The sequence below is a fragment of the Salvia miltiorrhiza genome, chromosome 4 (genome assembly GCF_028751815.1).
Source record: "Salvia miltiorrhiza cultivar Shanhuang (shh) chromosome 4, IMPLAD_Smil_shh, whole genome shotgun sequence".
Taxonomy (NCBI): Eukaryota; Viridiplantae; Streptophyta; class Magnoliopsida; order Lamiales; family Lamiaceae; genus Salvia; species Salvia miltiorrhiza.
The window spans coordinates 14,158,324-14,177,935 of NC_080390.1; the positions used below are offsets into that span (position 1 = coordinate 14,158,324).

Sequence of the window (19,612 nt, forward strand, 5' to 3'; positions counted from 1 at the left end):
CGACGGCAAACTAGGTGACCCGCCTTTTTAAATTTACCGGCGGCATGGTCGCGGCCAATAATTGCCGGCGGCTCGCCGTCGGTATTTATAAAATAATTTAATTTAAGTTTAATTTTAATGAGGGATATATATTACCGGCGGCAACGCCGTCGATAATTACCGGAGGCATTTTGCCTCCGCTATTTGTTAAATTAAATCCATCATCCCCTTCCCAGATCCCCTTTTCATTTCACACAGCCCCCCCCACCTTGCTCCCTACCGTACCCCCCACCACTAGTCGCCGATCCGCCTCGCCCCACCCCCAGCCGCCGCCGCCATCGAGCCACCGTCGCCGTCAGACCACCGCCGCCGGCCAGCCACCCCCTGTAGGTCCTCTTTCTCTCATCTCATTATCTTTCTTTATCGTCTCAGTTCGACGACACTGCCACCGCCGCCGACCACTACCATACGCTGTCGTTCTCGCTATTTTATTTATTTATTAATTATTTTGTTAGATTAAAATTAATGTTAATTAGATTAATTTTAATTAATTTATGATATGTGAAGTATGATTAATTTTAATTAGTTAGATTAGTTTTAAATTTATTTTTACTATTATTTTGTTAGAATCTAATTAATGTTAATTAGATTAATTTTAATTAATTTATAATATGAGAAGTATGATTGATTTTAATTAGTTAGATTAATTTTAAATTTGTTTTTACTATTATTTTGTTAGAATCTAATTAATGTTAATTAGATTAATTTTAAATTTGTTTTTACAATTATTTTGTTAGAATCTAATTAATGTTAATTAGATTAACGTTAATTAAATTAAAGTTTGATTAATTATAAAGCATGATTAATTTTAAGTATGAATTTGTTAGAGATTTATTTATGTTAGATAATTTTGTTAAATTAAGTATGATTAATTGAATTTTAAGTATGCTAGTAAGTGTTTATAATAAAATGATATGTTATTATATATTGTAGGATTGATTTAATTAATTTCTTAAGGATCTTCTCCCTTTGGGATAGAAATTGATCTTCTCCCAACAAATGATTGTTTTTAATTTAATTACTTTGTTTTTTATGGCTTTATATGTATTGTATTGTTCGACAATGGAGGGCCGGATAGACCTATTATAGGCTTTATAAATTAGGACCACTATGGTCACTATAGCTGCTGGTAGAGTCGAGCACTTGGTAGTTAGGATAGTGGAGTTATGTTGTCGAAATTTCATTTGATTCAAGTAATTTATGATCTTTTATTTATTTTTTTCAATTAGAATTTGCAAGAATGAATGATAATCGTATATGGATGTACGCGAGATACAATGATCGTTCTGCATTTGAAACAATGCTTGAGAGTTTCCTTGAGTATGCGACAAATCAAACGGCATACACAGATGAAGAATATAACATTAGGTGCCCGTGTAAAAAGTGCAAGAATGCAGCCTTTCTATCCGTACCTACAGTCAGAGAACATGTTAGTAGACGTGGATTTGTCCTCAATTGCATAACCTGGGTTTATCACGGGGAAGCATCGATGTATATGCCGACAGAACATGCTGGACCTAGTAATTACCAAGTAATGGATGAGGATGATGGGTCATAAAATAACTACGAAAGGATGGTGCATGATCATGTTGGACCTAGTAATTACCAAGATCTTCCAAATCTGGAGGAGCCGCCCAATCCTGACGCTCAATATATTTATGATATGTTCAACGCAGCCGATAATCCATTGTCCCCATCATGTGACACTTACTCACAGTTATCCTGGATGACTCAATTCATGAGCATAAAGGCTGAAAACCACATGTCAGAGAGATGCTACAATCAGTTGTCGTCGATGTTTAACACGACTTTACCGAAGGATAACAACTGTCCAGAAGACTTCTATAGTACGAAGAGAAATCTGCGCGGTTTGGGTTTGCCGGTAGAGAAGATCGATTGTTGTGTTAATAATTGCATGTTGTATTGGAGGGACAATAGTGAGTTGCACAGCTGTAACTTCTGCGGCGAGTTACGATATAAGGAGACGCGACGTGCATCTGGAAGATTGCGAAAGAAACATGTTCCCACTAAATAGATGCACTACTTTCCTTTGACGCCCCGACTGCAGAGGTTGTTTGCATCTGCAGCAACAACCGAGAACATGCGTTGGCATGCGACTTCAACAGACGATGGAGTTATGCGCCACCGGTAAACTCTTCGGCATGAAAACACTTGAATTCAGTTTATCCTGAATTAGCTCAAGAGACCAGAAATGTGAGATTAGACCTCTCTACAGATGGTTTTGCCCCCTTTGCACAATCAGGACGTCAATATTCGTCTTGGCCGGTAATTGTCACACCATATAACTTGCTCTATGGTTGTGCATGAAAGAACAATTCATGTTCCTCATAGTTCTCGTGCCTGGGCCATCAAACCAAAAGATGAAGTTGGACGTATTCTTGTAGCCACTTATACAAGAGTTGAAATATTTGTGGGACGTAGGTGTGAACACTTACGACGTATCTGTGAAGCAAATTTTCCACATGCGGGCAGCTCTTATATGGACTATAAGTGATTTCCAGCGTACGCTATGTTGTTTGGGTGGGGTACAGCTGGGAGATTGGCCTGTCCACACTACATGGAGAATACAGAAGCATTCACCCTACCAAAGAGTGGAAAACAATCGTGGTTTGACAATCATCGGAAGTTCTTACCTCGTAACCATGTGTTTAGGAGAAATAAGACTTCATTATTGAAGAATAAAACATGCAATGTGAATCCACCAGAACAGAGATCGGGAACAGAAATCTTGGATCAAATTGAAAGGTTGCACTTCATTAAGGTTACAGAAGACTTCGATGGCAGAAATGCTCATCTCGCAAAATATCAACACATTGGGTGGAAGAAGAAAAGCATGTTTTGGGATCTTCCCTATTGAAAGGATCTTTTGATTCGACATAATCTGGATGTCATGCACATTGAAAAAAATGTGTTTGATAATGTGTTCAACACTGTCCTCAATGTGAAGGGGAAGACAAAAGATACAGACAAGTCGAGAGAAGAATTGAACATCTTCTACCGACGGCCTGAATTGAAGAAATTGGATGGAGCCCAACAATATCCAAAAGCATGTTACACGCTTGAACGAGATGAGAAGAAGATTTTACTTCAATGGATCAAGAGTCTTAAGTTTCCCGATGGGTACGTGTCAAATATTAGCAGATGCGTTGATTTGAACAACCTGAAGATGCATAACATGAAAAGTCACGACTGTCACGTGTTCATGCAAATACTGCTACCTGTTGCCTTCAAAGAACTTCTTCCTAAGAACGTTTGGGAGGCAATTACAGAGTTAAGTTTTTTCTTTAGAGAATTAACATTCCGGAATATCTCAATACATGATATGGGAATACTTAGTGAGAAGATAGTTGTTACTCTATGCAAACTTGAGTGTATCTTTCCACCGAGTTTCTTTGACTCAATTGAGCACCTACCAGTTCATTTGGCAGATGAAACACGACTTGCCGGTCCAGTGCAGTATCGGTGGATGTATCATTTTGAATGATATTTGAGGACATTGAAAAACCATATAAAAAATAAAGTAAAGGTTGAGGGATCCATCAACAATACATATATACTAGAAGAAATGTCAACCTTCTCTTCGTATTACTTTGAGGAGCATGTGACTACAAAGTGGAGAAATTTGCCTCGCAATATTGATGAGCCTGTTGCCGAGAATGATGATCCTAATGAACTCTTAATATTCAAACTAGTTGGACGTTCAATTGGCCGAATGACAAAGAGATACATGGAGCCAAAAGAATACATTGATGAGCAAAAGAATACATTGATGCGCATATGTATATTTTGAGCAATTGTGCAGAGGTTGCAGACACATATATCAAGTGAGTATTCTCGTTAAATTTATGTATATAAATATTCATCGTACATAGGTTGTAACATATAACATTTTCTTTGTATCCAAGGATTTTCGAGAAAGAACTGCGGTATGCAAATCCTACAATCACCGGTACGGAGTTAGAGGCTGCATATGATAACAATTTTCTTGTGTGGTTTAGCCATTATGTAAGATGCGGCATACTTATGTTAAATATACATTTACTTGGATAAAATTGGCTTGCAAACTTAAATTATTGTGTGTAACAGGTGAGTCGTCCTTATAACGACGATTTGAACCCGTATATTAAGTCGCTTGCAACTGGGCCCTTAAATGAGATTGAAATGTACTCCGGGTATTTTGTGAATGGCTATAGATTTCACACGACTGATCGTGACAATGACAGCGCGACTGTGAACAATGGCGTTTGCATTAAAGGCTCGGTCTATGGCAGAGATGTGCTGGACTTTTATGGGCGTCTGCAAGAGCTGTGCGTGCTGGAGTATCCAGGGTATCCAATAACGAAGACAGTCTTGTTCAAATGTGAATGGTTTAACTTGTCTGCTCAGGGAACTTCTATTGATACAGACGTTAAGTTGGTTTCAGTGAACCACACAAGGAGATATAATAAGTACGATCCATTTGTTTTAGCGAGTCAGGCAGTTCAAGTGTTTTACTGCCCTTATCCCAGCATGAACCAATCAAAGAAAAACTGGTGGTCAGCATGCAAAGTCAACGCAAGATCAAAGGGTGAAGTCTCCACTGTCGCATCTAACTCAACATTAGATCAACTGTTCCAAGAAGAGGTTGTTACTATTATGTCTACCCACACAACTGTAGACATTGACCCGCCACTTCTTGTTCATCCCCTCGGTGGAATCGTTGACATTGAAGATGACGATGAACCAGAAGACGACGATGAACCGTTGACATCTGATGACGACGGTAGTGATGATGACAGTAGTGATGGTTAGGAAACAGATTGGTGATAGAAATATTTGACAATGTATTTGTTTGTTTGTTTAATTTGGCAATGTATTTGTTTGTTTGTTTGGAATATTTGGCAATGTATTTGTTTGTTTGTTTGATTGGAATATAGTGGGATTATGCTGTCGAAATTTCGTTTGATTCAAGTAATTTATGATATTTTATTTGTGTCAATGCTTATCTGAATCAATTTGAAACAGGTAACATGTCTACTCGTAGAGGTTTCCTTGGGTTTGGTCTATCTGCACAGCATGAGCAGACTGATGACACATCTGATGGGTCCGGGCCGCACATTTCTGCGACTCCTCAGACTCCCCAGTCCTCTTCTAGTAGTTCACGGGCTAGAAGGCTCAGAGGCCCTATAGCTGCCGATATCAGGGCCGCCTTGGCTAGGGACGCAGGCCGGATTGTCTTTCAGAGGGCACCTACTGTGTAAGTATTTTAATTTAAATTATTATTTCTCGTATAGCAAATAATTCCTTAAATTAATTTTATACAGTGTGTTGATGGAGCCAGTGGGCCTGGCCAAAGCCTGCACGCTTTCATTTAAGAGGATTGATAACCCGGGCGGTATACTTGGAGGTTGACTTCGCCAACGGTGAAGGAGTCGTACTTTCAGGAATTAAAGGTATAATTAAATTTATAGTACATATAAATTTATCATTATATATTGTTAAAATGTTATATATTAAATCAACTATTTCTTTCAACAGAAAGAGTTTGCTTGGTCGCCTGAGGACGAGCCTGAGGCAAGGACGATGTGGGAGCACAAAGCCAGCAAGAGGTACTATGACATAATGAGCGACTACAAGAGGAAGCTCAGGGCTAGTATCGACGCAGGGCGGGAAATGGATAGACCCCTCTGGATGTCTGTCGAATTCTGGACGAGACTCCAGGCATACTGGAACTAAAACCCTGTTCAGGCCGTTTCCCAGCGAGCACGTGCGAACCGGATGTCTGAACCCGATGGACCTGGTACAGGGATCAACAGGCACATGAGAGGGTCTCAATCCACTCGTATATTGCAGCAGAGTCTGGTTAGTAATTAATTATCAAATAAGTTCGTAATATATATATATATATATATATAATATCGCAAATAATATAACTTATTTATCTTATATACATGCATGAACAGAGCTTGGAGACTGATCTCCCCCAGGGTGCACATAACTATAGCACCTTCCTCCGCTTTCATATACGCTCAGATGAAACTTTTCTGTCACCGAGGGATGAGAGAATAGATGTAAGTGTTTAAGTTTAATCAAATATTAATACATAGTGAAATGTATTTATTTTTCTAACAATTATGCATTGTTATGTATGAATTAGGCGGAGATTCATCGCATTGTTATTGAGACAGGACGAGAGGACCGACTCGATGAGGTATACTTCGAGGTCGTACGCCCCGACAGGTCACGGCTCTATGGCACTGGAAGTGCCGGTCGGAGCCAGGTTAGTAGAGGGTCTACTCACACCACTGGCGTTTCTGAGATGTCTCAGCAGCTGTATGAGACACGTATCTCCACGCTGGAGGAGCGACTGCAAAAGGCTGAGGAGGATAGGGCTGCAGAACGAGCGGAACGTCAAGCTCTCATTGAGCGGATGGCTACGATGGAGCAGTATATGAGGCAGACGGGATCAGCTACCTCCGTCATCTACTCATGATGATGATAATTAGGTCTATGATCCCTGGTCCATCATCTTGACTTTTATATATTTATATTTTGTTGAACTAGTTATTTCATGTATGTTTTGAAACAAAATTACACTTGACACTTTGTTTTATACATTTATGTTTTATTGAACTATTTATTTCATGTTTAGAAACAACATTGCATTTAATTAACATATGCAAATGAATTCAAAATACATTCCAATTACCAAATTAAAATACTTATGATGTATAAACTAGATTGGTAAATATATATATATATATATATATATATATATATATAAATATTTTTTCGACATATATATATAAATATATTAAAAAATAATAAATATATATTTTTTCGACATAAAAATAAGGACTTAAACAAATAAATTCAAAATACATTACAATTACGAAATTAAATTACTTATGGTGTATAAACTAGATTGTTTAAAAAATAATAAAAAAAATAAATAATAAATTAATAAATAAATATTTTTCCGACATAAAAATAAGGATGAAAATGAGCCCGATACGTAATTAACAACATCTCTTGGATATCATCTCGACATATTCTAATGTTATGAATGTATATGATATTGTATATTGTAGTAGACTTTAAATGAATTAATAGGTACTAGATATATCAACAATACGAGTGTTCTGTACTGGTGACCACTCGAAAAGAACTTCAAGGTTAAGCGTGCTTGACTTAAAGCACAACTAAGATGGGTGACCGACTGGGAAGTTTATCTAACTTATGCAATACTGTGTAAATACGAAAATAAATTATGGATATAAATAAATTAAATAAAAAAATAAAATCTAAAATATTACCGACGAAAAAAAGCGGTCGCCGGTAATAACCCTGCATAGATAGGCGATATCGCCACCGCCGTCCGATCAACATTACCGTCGGCGGCGGCGCTACCGCCGGTAATTTTTCGGCAATTCTCCGCCTTTTAACGGTTGTCGCCGGTAATTCAATTACCGGCGGGGACGTTACCGGCGGCAAGTTGTCGCCGGTAATATCTTTACCGGCCGCCGTGTCCCTATTACCGACGAAAAATGCCGCCAGTAATAGTCCTTTTTTTTGTAGTGAAAAATTAGTCACACTCTTTCAATTTTAACATATATGTGTCTATTTATTTTGACATGCATGAATTTTCATGGTTTTTTTTTTGTAAACATGCTTTATTTATTAATTGAATAATAATTTAAGTTAATTTTTATTATAAAATCATCATTGAGTGATATTTGCATTAAAAAAGTTTATAATTATTCGCTTCAAAAAAATTACTATAATTTATTTTAATTAAAATTTATAATTTTTTATTCCATTTTTAAAATATGTTATACTCCCTCCGTCCCGTTAATAATGACACGTTTCTTTTCCACACGGGTATTAAGGAGACTAAAATTAAGAGTAAACCACATACTTAATGTTATTTTTAATTAATCTTAAATCATTATTAGTATATCCCTTCCTTTCTCCTCCAACCTCCAAAATTCTGCCGCCGGAGTCGCCACCGCCAAGAACAGCTCATGGCCGGATCAACCCATCTCCAATCACCAAAGACTAAGGCTCTAAAGCATCGATCTCCAGAAATTCAGTAAAAACTTGAAGGAATTTCCAAAAATTATCTCAGCGAATTACCAAAACAATCACAAATCTACAAACCCACATCTGCATTTTCCACCCAAAATCAATAGATCGAAGCATTTCCAGAACTTCTCCACTGCCTCTCCCAAATCGCACCTCCTCTCCGCATCCCACTCGCAGCAATAGATCCCGATTTTCATCAACCCAGCCATCTCCGCCTCGAAGCATTTTAAGAAATTCTCACAACATTACAAACCCAGATTTTAAGAAATTGAATATCAAAGCTTACAAACCCAGATTTTAAGAGGCAGTGGCGGAACTAGCAATAGGAAGGAAGGACTGCGGCGAACAAAATTTCGGCGTCCAGTAGAGATGCCGTCGTAGCGCCGCCATCTCTGAAAATCACAATTGCCTCCTCTGTGAATTGCAATCGCGGGTGATTTTAGGTTTTACAAAGAGGTTGTTCTTCAAGAGGAGGTGGTGGAGAAGAGTATGGTGTGGAGTAGGCGCAGATGATGCAATGGCGCAGAGCAGGAGGAAGGTGAGGGATGCGGCGGCACGGAGCAGGTGGAAGGTGAGGGAGGCGGCGTCGCTAGGCGGTGGAGATGGTGGTGGAGGGATGAAGAAGAGGGGTAGAGAGAGATGCAAGGGGCATGAGTTTAGAGAGAGAGAGAGTGTGTTACAAAGTAATTAGGGAGATTTATTTAAGTAGACAATTAGGGAATTAATTAAGTCTTAAGTGACCCCTTATTTTTTCCAAAATAGGAAATGTGCCATCAATAGCGGGACAACCCAAAAAGGAAAACGTGCCATTATTAGCGGGACGGAGGGAGTATAATTTTTTTTTTAAACTTATAATAAAGGGTGAAATTTTTTGAAGTTAAATATATATTTTTTTTTTTGACAACACAAGTCGCACAAGTTAGATATAAACATTTTACCAATTGAATTGCGCTTTATATCATATATATACGATTTTTTTACAAGAAACACACACACACACACACACACACACATATATATATATATATACATATATATATATATATACATACACTTTTAAACTATTTTTTTTTTCGTTGACAAATTTATAAATTATATAGATAGTCATCTTCCAAAGATATTCACCAATAAATTGATAAAAATATCGTTAAAAATTGTCACAGCCAAAAATCATTTATTTTCTTTATAATTTTTATTTAGAAATTTTCAAATTATTGAAAATATTTTATGTTTGTCTAGTCACGCCCTTAGTCAGAAAAATAATATTTTTTTAAATAAAAATTTAGCCTTAAAATAATATCTATATATTTTTAGAATAGATCAAATTAAAAATTTTAATTAGTAGATTATATATATATGTATGTATATAAATATTTTATGTATATATATATATATATATATATATATATATTTAGTAATTCATATTTAAAGATAAATAAATTTGTACGAATTTAAAATCATATGTATTTAGTAATTCACATGTAGTCATCTATAAGTTTAGGATATCAATAATATATTACAAGTATACATGCATGCAAATGACTACGTGGAGGCTTCTTATATATAACTAAGCAAACGTGTGAGGTCAAAAACATTAGAGCACCCGCATCGCGGGTACTCGAGGAGGTCCTCGAGGAGAGGGAGTGCGTCGAGGAGGGCGATGCGGCGTGGAGCTCCTCGAGGACTCCTCGAGTTATCGAGTATCCTCGAATGGGTGGAGGAGATGGCGCGTGCAATGCACGCGCCCAATTTTTAAAAAAAAAATTATGAAAAATTCAAAAATTCGAATTTATATACATTCTTTTGACTGCAGCTCCTCGGTCTCCGCACCTTTGACCGACCGTTTGCATTATTTTTTTTTTCTCCTTCTTCTCTTCTTTAAAATACCCCACCTTCTTCCTTCTTCTCTTCACACCTCTTCTCCTTCTTCCTTCTTCCTTCTTCTCTTCACACCTCTTCTTCTCCTACAATTTTCTCCGTCATGGATCCACACAACCCTTTCTACGATCCAAATTGGTGCCCTGATCTCTCCTCCGATTATCATCCCGATATGGGAGGAATCAACTTGGAGGAGAGCCCGCCCGAGGAGGAACTGGTGAGTGCTCAGCTGAGTGTCTCCCCACCAAAAAAAGGCGGCCGGAGGAAGGAAAAGGCCACCAAAATGAAGCACGACAAACAAAAAGTTTACCGTCATACTTACCTTCCACAGCATACGGATCTCATCGTCCAAATTTGGGCGGAGGAGACCAACGACTCGATCCGTGGGACGGATCAGAAGGGAGAGTCATATTGGAGCCGAATCCGCGAACGTGTGAACCCCATCCTCGGCGTCGACCTCGGCATCAAGCAACTTCAAGGCCACTGGTCCCGGGTGAGCGCGGATGTGCGTCTCTGGGAAGCTGTTTGGGTGGAGACGCGCAACAATTGGCCGTCCGGTCATTCGGATGATATGATTCATGAAAAGGCCCAAACCATCTTCAAGGCTCGAAGCCCACAGAGGGCCTCCTTCAATTTCTGGAACGCGTGGAGAGTTCTCCGGAACAATCCCAAGTTCAAGTCGATGTACCTCCTTGGAGACGTGCATGCCTCCAAGAGGACAAAGACTACGGAAGAGGGCGGCTTCACCACCTCGGCGTCGGGCGAGGAGATCTCTTCTGCTCGGCCCATTGGCAACAAGGTGGCGAAGGCGGCGGCCAAGACGGCGAAGGCGGCGGAGAAAGGGAAAGGGAAGGCAGCAGCGTCGCATACGAGCTCGGATCCTCCACCAGAAATTGTGGAGAGGTTGGATAGGAACGACGCGCAGATGAGGGCATTCACCGCCCAGTACCAGCGGAGGAACGATATCCGGGAGAGGGAGCTCGATATGCAGCTCCTGAACACGGATACAACGAACATGACGGACGCACAACGTGCATTGCACGCGTCCATGGTCGCCGACGTGCTCAGGCGTCGTGGTCTATCCTAGGCTTTTAATTATGTGATTTTAATGATGTTTTAGGTTTTTTAAATTTTTATGTATTTTTTTTTATGTTTTAAATAGGTTTTTTAATTTTATGTTTAATCCAGTATTTAAATATGCAATTTAAATTATGCAATAAAATTTAAATGAAAAACATAAAATCAAAACTAATATTATCAAGGAGGCTATCAAGGAACCCCAATGCAGCACTACCTACTCAATAACACAAACACTATCAAGTAGGCTATCAAGGAGGCTATCAAGGAGGTCCCAATGCGGATGCTCTTAAGGTATATTTACTTTTTCTTTATTTAAATTATATATATATACATATTAAATTATATATTAATTATTTTTTAATCATTATTAAATTATATTTAATTTTATGGGATTAGGTGAGGTACGACTATGACGTTGACTTTGATTTTAATTACTAAAGTTAATTTTCAAAACTTAAATTTCAGGTGTTAGATTTATTTCAGTATATGCTGTGGTTAATTTTTATTCATTTTAATATTATGTGTTTACCATATGTGTTATGAATTACATCTATCGTTAGGGACCCGTAAATAGGATCAAAGACGTCACAGTCCTTGGATTGCCACAATGCAATTTGAGATTATTATGTATCGCTAGGGGTCCGTAAATAGGGTCCAGGATGGAAAGGTCCTTGGATTGCCACAATGCGATTACATGTTAAAGGGTTGCAACCATTATATTGAGGATGTCACCAGGGGCTCGTAAATAGGGTCCAGGACTTTAAAGTCCTTGGATTGCCACCGTGCGAATTGAGGATATGTATGCAATGACCGTATGTGTTTACCGTTTTATTAACGTGAACAATGATTTCATGTTTCCACACTGAGTGTACTCTGTATGCTCATTCCACATTTAACATTTTCAGGTTTCGATGGTCGTAGACGCGTAGAAGGTCGAATGGCGAGTCAAATATTTTGAAATTAGCTTCACGTAAAGATGTTATTTTGAGTAAAATATTTTAAATAAAGATTTATTTCATGATTTTGTCATTAAATATTTATTTATTGTTAGGTCCAGAGGGTCTCGAATAGGTGTATGGGGGGGGGGGGGAATACACCTATGAGCTATTTTTCAAATCCTCAATCAGAGGGATCTCAGTCAGAGATCAAAACGAAACTTTGCATGCAAACACAGACTCCTGTTTTACTGAAAACAGTTTTGACCAAACAGGATTGACGACTGATACTGAAAGCTCTTCAGTAAAGAGTTATCAGTTAAGTTGCTGGAACTTAACTGATGCACGTAAGGGCTTCAGTCGTGTTTGCTAAGACAGAGATGATAACACTCTTCCTGACTATCAAAAGATAGATCAGTCAGACTGATATCATACGCAGCGGAAATTAAACTTAGTTTCGCAATAGCCTTGGTGGAGCACGTTGTTGGTTGTTAGGTTACTCTTTGCAGTTAATCAGTGTTCAGTTTATCAATTGAAATAACACAAGTAAGAAAGTAAAACTGAAAGCTGTAAACAACACAGAGACTTTTATGTGGTTCGGAAAAACCCTTTCCTACATCCACGGTTGGTTGATTAGACCAACAATCCACTCCGCAAGTTCTTAACAGGTGCACTGCAAACCAAACCGTGTGCTTGCCGGGTGCACACAACCGTACCACTGAAGAAAACCCTTCTTCAGGACCCACGCTTCACTCGCGTCGGATTTCTTTGCTCAGCACAACCCATGCTAAGACTTCTCACTCAGAGTCAGAGTACCTTCCTAAACTTCGAATCACTCAAACACTCTTTTGGGGAGGAGGTTTGAACGAGTGCCAACTTCACTACAAAGAACAAGTTCTTTGAAGCAAGTTTGACCTTTGGCTTCTGGGTAAACAGAGGTTTGCCTAAGGTCTAAGAGAATATGTGTAATCAGCAGTGACTGATTTTGGCTTTGGAATTCTCTTCTTCGATTCAAGTTTTGGGGAGATTAAGCTTTAGGCTGAGTAGCAATTTCGGCAGAGCTTCAGCTTATGTCGTTGAATCGGTGAAGGTTGAAGTGATCCTCGAGCGCTATTTGTAGGAGACCTCTTGAATAGATCCGTTGGCGTGAACGTCATCAAGATTTCTTCCGTTGGAGAGCAATTCAAATTTGGGCTGAGGCTTCAATCTTCGAGGTTCCTTGTCTGGGTGGAAACAACTCTCTTGATGGACAGGAGATGTGACGTCTCTGAAAAGTAACCACCAGATAGGAATGACCTCTGCAGAGATAAGGATATCCTGAGATCTCTGCATTTAATGCGGCTATACTTTGTGAGTACGTGGCTTCCTCTGAAAGTTGGAAGATTAGTCCTAGGAGGAATGTTCAACTGATACTTGACTTTAGTATCAGTCCATTGCGCGCATTAAATAATCAGTCTTCAACTGATTCTTCAACTGATACTTCAGTTGGTATCTGCAGTCTTCAGTCTTCAGTCTTCGACACCGCAAGCTAAACTAGAACCGAACTCTAACACTTGAGTTCAAAGCAATTCTAGTCTATTATAATTAAGTCCTATGAATTTTGGTATCATCAAAACAAGGGTTAGGATATTCCACAAGGTTCCCAACATTTATATTTATAATTTTTTTTTCGTACAAATATATATTTAAATTTTAATTAATTAGATTTGGGTGTCACAAACATATTCTATGATTGAGAATGAATAATCAATCTCCTACGGCAAAAGAGTAGAGTGAAGTGGTTGAATGACGGGGATCGTAATACGACTTTCTTTCATAGCATGCTCAAGTACAAAAGGAAGCCTCATATTATTTCGCATCTGGTCATTAACGGAGAGAGTTGTGTTGACCAGAGCGTCATCGGCAGCCACATCGTGGAGTGTTTTTCGACGCTTTTCACCGAGATCACGCAGGCTCCTTTAGATATTATCAACGTGGATGCGGTGTTGGATCACATTATCTCTGATCAGGCTAATGAGATGTTGTCAATCATTCCCGGAGAAGAGGAGATAACAACTGCAGTCTTCCAAATGGATGGTCAGAGTTCGCCGGGTCGGATGGGTTCTCTGGAAAATTCTTTCATAGCTATTGGGATATTGTCAAGCTTGACATTTGGAAAGCGGTTACCACTTTCTTCATTAAATCGTACCTTCCAAGCGGCTGCAATGCTAATACTCTGATTCTCATTCCGAAGAAGGACACGGTCACGACGGTTGCGGATTTGCGTCCTATTGTGCTTTCGAACTTTCTCTTCAAAATCATCTCGAAAGTGTTAGCGGCTCGCTTGAGCGTGGTTGCTGCTCAGTTTGTTTCCAAAAATCAGTTTGGGTTTATAAGGGACAGATCGATACATGACTGCATTGTGCTGGGTTCCGAGGGGTTTAACTACTTGAGAAGATCTTGCGGGGGGCAGAATATGGCGTGTAAAGTGGATATCACAAAGGCGTTTAATACGCTTAGATGGGATTTCTTGATTAACGTGTTGAAAGTTTGTGGTTATCATCATCGCTTCATTAGGTGGATTGAGGTGATTTTGCACTCTGCGCGCCTCTCTATTCTCTATAATGGGGAGCTTTGCGGGTATTTTAGCTGTTCTAGAGGCGTTCGCCAAGGAGATCCGCTTTCCCCATTCTGCTTGGGATTGCTGAAGATGCGCTGAGCGCACTCTTCCATAATTGTTAACTCTGGACATTTGGATCCCATGCAGTTCTGTAGAGGTGTTCCGTTTCCTACTCATTTATTATATGCTGACGACATCCTGATTTTTTGTAAGGCCACAAAGTCGAACGCTAAGACGTTCCGTAAATTTTTGGACTTCTATGGCTCGATGTCTGGACAAATTTTTAGCCCGGAAAAGTCGCACACTTATTTCTCTAAGAAAGTCTCGACCCGAGTTAAGAGGCAGGTTATTCGTGTGTTGCCGGTGTCTGCGGGAACCCAGCCCTTCTCTTATCTGGGTGTTCCGATTTTCTGCGGCACGCCCAGAGCTTCTCACCTTCGTCTGATTCTGGATCGTATTATAAATAAATTTGCTCGCTGGAAGGGGCTTCAGCTTTCTATGTCGGGGAGACTTTGTTTGCTTAATTCCGTGATTAGCAGCTCGCTCACTCATTCGATGATGATGTATCTTTGGCCTAGAGCGTTGCTTCGTGAGCTGGATTCTAGGTGCCGGAATTTCCTGTGGAGTGGCGACACTCGTAAAAAACCGTCGTGTTCAGTTAACTGGGATAGAGTTTGCTCGATCAAAGAGGAAGGCGGTCTTGGGATTCGCTCTTTTGTTACTTTGAACTGGTGCTTCCTTTTGAAAATGGCTTGGAAGGTCATCTAGAGAAATAGTTTTGGTTTTGATATCATGAAAAGACGCTACTTGACCCAGTGCTGTAAGGTGAAGAATGTGGCTCCTTCCACGGTTTGGCGGGGAATTAGAGAGGAGATTAGTGAGCTGACGAATAATTCCTTTTGTTATATTGGAAATGGGGAAACTACTCTCTTTTGGCTTGATGATTGGTTAGGGTACATGCTTGTGGATAAATGTTCCGTGCCTTTCTTCTTTAGAGACTCTCTCACTCAAATTGTAGCGGACTATTTTTTCGATGGAGTGTGGCACTTTACTCAAGCGTTTGTTAACGCTTTCCCGCAAATTGTTTGCGACATTCTTCTGCTTTCGATTGGTGGTAATGACACGAGATTCTGGAAGCCTTCTCTTCAAGGCAAGGTTACCTCGGTTCTTGCCTTTGCTCATTATGGTCACAAGTTCTCTAATGTCTCGTGGGGCTCGTGGATTTGGGAACCGTTTATTTCGGTGAGGAGGTCTCTGGTGTGTTGGCGACTTCTGCATGACCGTATGCCAACTTATGATAGGCTTATTCGTCATGGCCTTATTACTCCCAACTGGTGCCCGATCTGTAGGAGGGACGCGGAAACGACGGAGCACATCTTCTGGAATTGTGAGTTGGTTCAGCAAGCTTGGGCGATTTTCTTGAACTTGTTCGACTTCCCTCAAGGTTTACATGAGCTGGACATTCAAAGCTTCATGGTGGTCGCTTGGAACCGTAAGTTGAGCTCGCAGGTCAATAAGTTTTGGAAAGCGGGCATCATTGCCTTGATTTGGGCGATTTGGATGCAAAGAAACAACTGCATTTTTTAGAACATGAACTTTTGTTATAAAAGGGTGCTTCAGGTCGTGAAAGTTTCCTTCCTCGAAATGGATTTGAATTTCAAGCACCTAGGGAGCATGAATAATGTTTGATCGGATTACGTGGTGCTGCGCAAGATTGGCGTCAAAGGTAGACCTGCCCCGCCTCCAGAGATGATCTCGGTCAGTTGGTGGCCCCCGGTGGCGCCGTGGATTAAAGTTAACACGGACGGCTCTGCCCGGGGAGCGCCTGGCGCTATTAGCTCGGGTGGAGTTTTCCGTGATAATGGGGGATGGGTGAGAGGTTCCTTCCACTTCAAGCATGGTGTGGGTTTTGCGTTTGAAGCAGAGTTGATGGCGGTCATATCCGCCATTAGAATTGCACATGCAAGGGATTGGAATCATCTTTGGGTGGAGTCTGATTCCTCTTATGTTGTGGCCGTGCTTAAAACGCGTTCAAAAAATGTTCCTTGGCGGTTTTTCGCGTTGTGGCGGAATGTTTTGGGGTTGTTGGATTCGTTTAGGCTTCAGGTGACTCATATTTTCCGTGAGGGAAATCAAGTGGCGGATATTATGGCAAATCAGGAACGGGCTGTGGGGTGGTGGCCTCATGAAATTGATGAAATCAATGATTGAGAATGAATAAATTATAATTGATACTCAATAAACTATAACTAAAATTAGTAAACTCAAATTTTCCTTAATTATTTATAATTCGATTGGAGATTATAATAGGTCCAGTCTGATACGATCCTTGCCAATCGTTCGAACACAACGCACGCGGAAGACTGAACTTGAACGGAAAGGATGAAAATCCCAAAACCTCTAGATCTAACCCACAGAATGATTTAGGCGAACGGATCCCTAAACCCCAATGTGAAGTTGACGCAGTAACTCGGGGACGCTGAATGACACCCGACGAGAGATGGTAAACTCGCCGTTACGTCGATACTTGAATTCGTCTTGGAATAATCAAGAGGAATTCGAAATTCTCAAGAGAGAAATAAAACTCACAAGTTTATTGATAAAAGTAGGTTCCCATTTCGTCCAACATAAGAAGCCTATATATAGGCAAAGACTAACTCTAATCTAATAAGGAAACAACTTAACTACCAAGCAAAGAAGCCCTAATTTCAAAAATTAACTGGGCTGCCAAACAAGGCCCTTATTTTCGAAATATAAAGCTGAAACTATGGGCTGAAAAATTCGAAAATAATTAAAAACATAAGTCTTCAAAACATGTAAAGTCTTCAAGCTTCGGCCCACTCGCACTTGATGATATTAACTAAACTTGGGCCGACTCCACCATCTCCAATGGGTCTCTTCATCAACTCTTGAGCCCACACTTCTTGAACTAAGCTCATTAAGCTTTCCTTGAACTTCTTGGCTCGTGCTCTTGTAACCGGACCAACAGGAACATGCACCGGGTCTTGCACCAACGAACCCTTGGGCTGCATCATTCCCCTCCTCTTGAAGAGGATTTGTCCTCAAATCCAAAGCATCACCTACATCAAAAGGACTCAAATCAGTCACATTAAAAGAAGAACTCACATTATACTCACCTGGTAAGTCCAACTTGTAGGCATTGTCATTGATGCGCTCCAACACTTGAAATGGCCCGTCGCCTCTAGGAAGTAACTTGGATCTCCGCTGCAATGGAAACCTTTCCTTGCGCATGTGCAGCCATACCCAATCACCGGGCTCAAACACTACTTTGCGACGTCCTTGGTTGGCTCGCTCGGCATACTGCTTCGTGCGCCTCTCAATATTCATCCTTGCCTTCTCATGAATCTGCTTCACAAAATCAGCCTTTTTCTTGCCATCAAGGTTAGTATACTCATGCTCAGGTAAGGGAGATAAATCCAATGGAGTCAAAGGATTAAATCCATACACAATCTCAAATGGCGAAAATTGAGTAGCAGAATGAACAGAACGATTATAAGCAAACTCAACATGAGGCAAACAATCTTCCCAAGACTTAATGTTCTTCTTGATAATAGCTCTAAGCAAAGTAGACAAAGTCCGATTCACTACATCTGTTTGACCATCAGTTTGTGGATGACAAGTAGTAGAAAACAAAAGTTTAGTACCCAACTTACACCACAAAGTCTTCCAAAAGTAGCGCAAGAACTTCGAATCCCTATCAGAAACAATAGTCCTAGGCATGCCATGCAATCTAACAATCTCTCTAAAGAATAGATCAGCTACATGAGATGCATCATCAGATTTATGACATGGAATAAAATGTGCCATCTTAGAAAATCGATCAACAACCACAAAGATGGAATCTCGACCACGCTTAGTCCTAGGCAAACCTAACACAAAATCCATAGAAATATCAATCCAAGGTGCTGTAGGAATAGGCAATGGTGTATACAATCCATGGGAACTCACCCTAGACTTAGCTTGTTTACATGTAACACATCGACCACAAATTCTCTCAACATCACATTTCATATGAGGCCAAAAGAAATGCTCATGCAGAACAGCTAAAGTCTTAGCAATGCCAAAATGTCCCATCAAACCCCCACCATGAGACTCAAGCAATAACAACTCACGTAAAGAACATTTAGGAACACATAGCTTATTCTTCCTAAAAAGATAGTCATCATGCCTAAAATACTCTCCACTAGCAGCTCTCGCACATGCTAGATAAATCTCACCAAAGTCATCATCATGCTCATACAAACTCTTGATACACTCAAAACCAAGCAACTTAGCATCTAAGGTAGAGATCAAGACATACCTCCGAGAAAGTGCGTCAGCCACAACATTCTCTTTACCTTGCTTGTATTTGATGACGTAGGGAAACGTCTCAATGAACTCCATCCACCTCGCATGCCGCTTGTTCAACTTGTGCTGCCCCTTCAAGTGTTTCAACGACTCGTGATCCGTGTGAATGACGAACTCATTGGGCCACAAGTAGTGCTGCCACGTTTGCAAAGCTCTCACCAATGCGTACAGCTCCTTATCATACGTGGGATAACTCAACGTCGCCCCGTTGAGCTTCTCGCTGAAATACGCTATGGGTCGTCTCTCTTGCATTAACACTGCACCAATACCAACACCAGAAGCATCACATTCAATCTCAAAAGATTTGGAGAAATTAGGAAGAGATAATACCGGGGCGTGGGTCAATTTGTATTTCAACTGTTGAAAAGCATCCTCTTGCGCCTTGCCCCACTTAAACTCCACATTCTTCTTGATGACTTCCGTCAAAGGTGCTGCAACACTGCTAAAATGAGGCACGAATCGCCTGTAGAAGCTAGCAAGTCCATGAAAGCTTCGAACTGCTGCAACGTTCGTCGGCGTTGGCCACTCTTGGATAGCTCGTATCTTCTCCTCATCAACCTGTACACCCTGTGCACTAACAACAAAACCAAGAAACACAAGCTTGTCCGTACCGAAAATGCACTTCTTA

The 19,612-nt window shown here is 40.2% G+C and overlaps 1 protein-coding gene across 1 annotated transcript; it reads left to right on the forward strand.

Annotated features, from left to right (window-relative positions):
- The first annotated feature begins 13,837 nt into the window (after nt 1-13,837).
- On the forward strand, nt 13,838-15,384 carry LOC131023044 (uncharacterized). Its single transcript, XM_057952584.1, has 3 exons — nt 13,838-14,093; nt 14,177-14,583; nt 14,764-15,384. Exons 1-3 carry the CDS (start codon nt 13,838-13,840, stop codon nt 15,382-15,384), a joined length of 1,284 nt encoding a protein of 427 aa, XP_057808567.1.
- The last annotated feature ends 4,228 nt before the right edge of the window (nt 15,385-19,612 follow it).

Coding starts and splice junctions, on each gene's coding strand:
- LOC131023044 (XM_057952584.1), top strand. CDS start 13,838: ATGCTCAAGTACAAAAGGAAGCCTCATATTATTTCGCATCTGGTCATT. Junction 14,094..14,176: donor TGCAGTCTTCCAAATGGATG/GTCAGAGTTCGC, acceptor ACATTTGGAAAG/CGGTTACCACTTTCTTCATT. Junction 14,584..14,763: donor GCTTCATTAGGTGGATTGAG/GTGATTTTGCAC, acceptor GATCCCATGCAG/TTCTGTAGAGGTGTTCCGTT.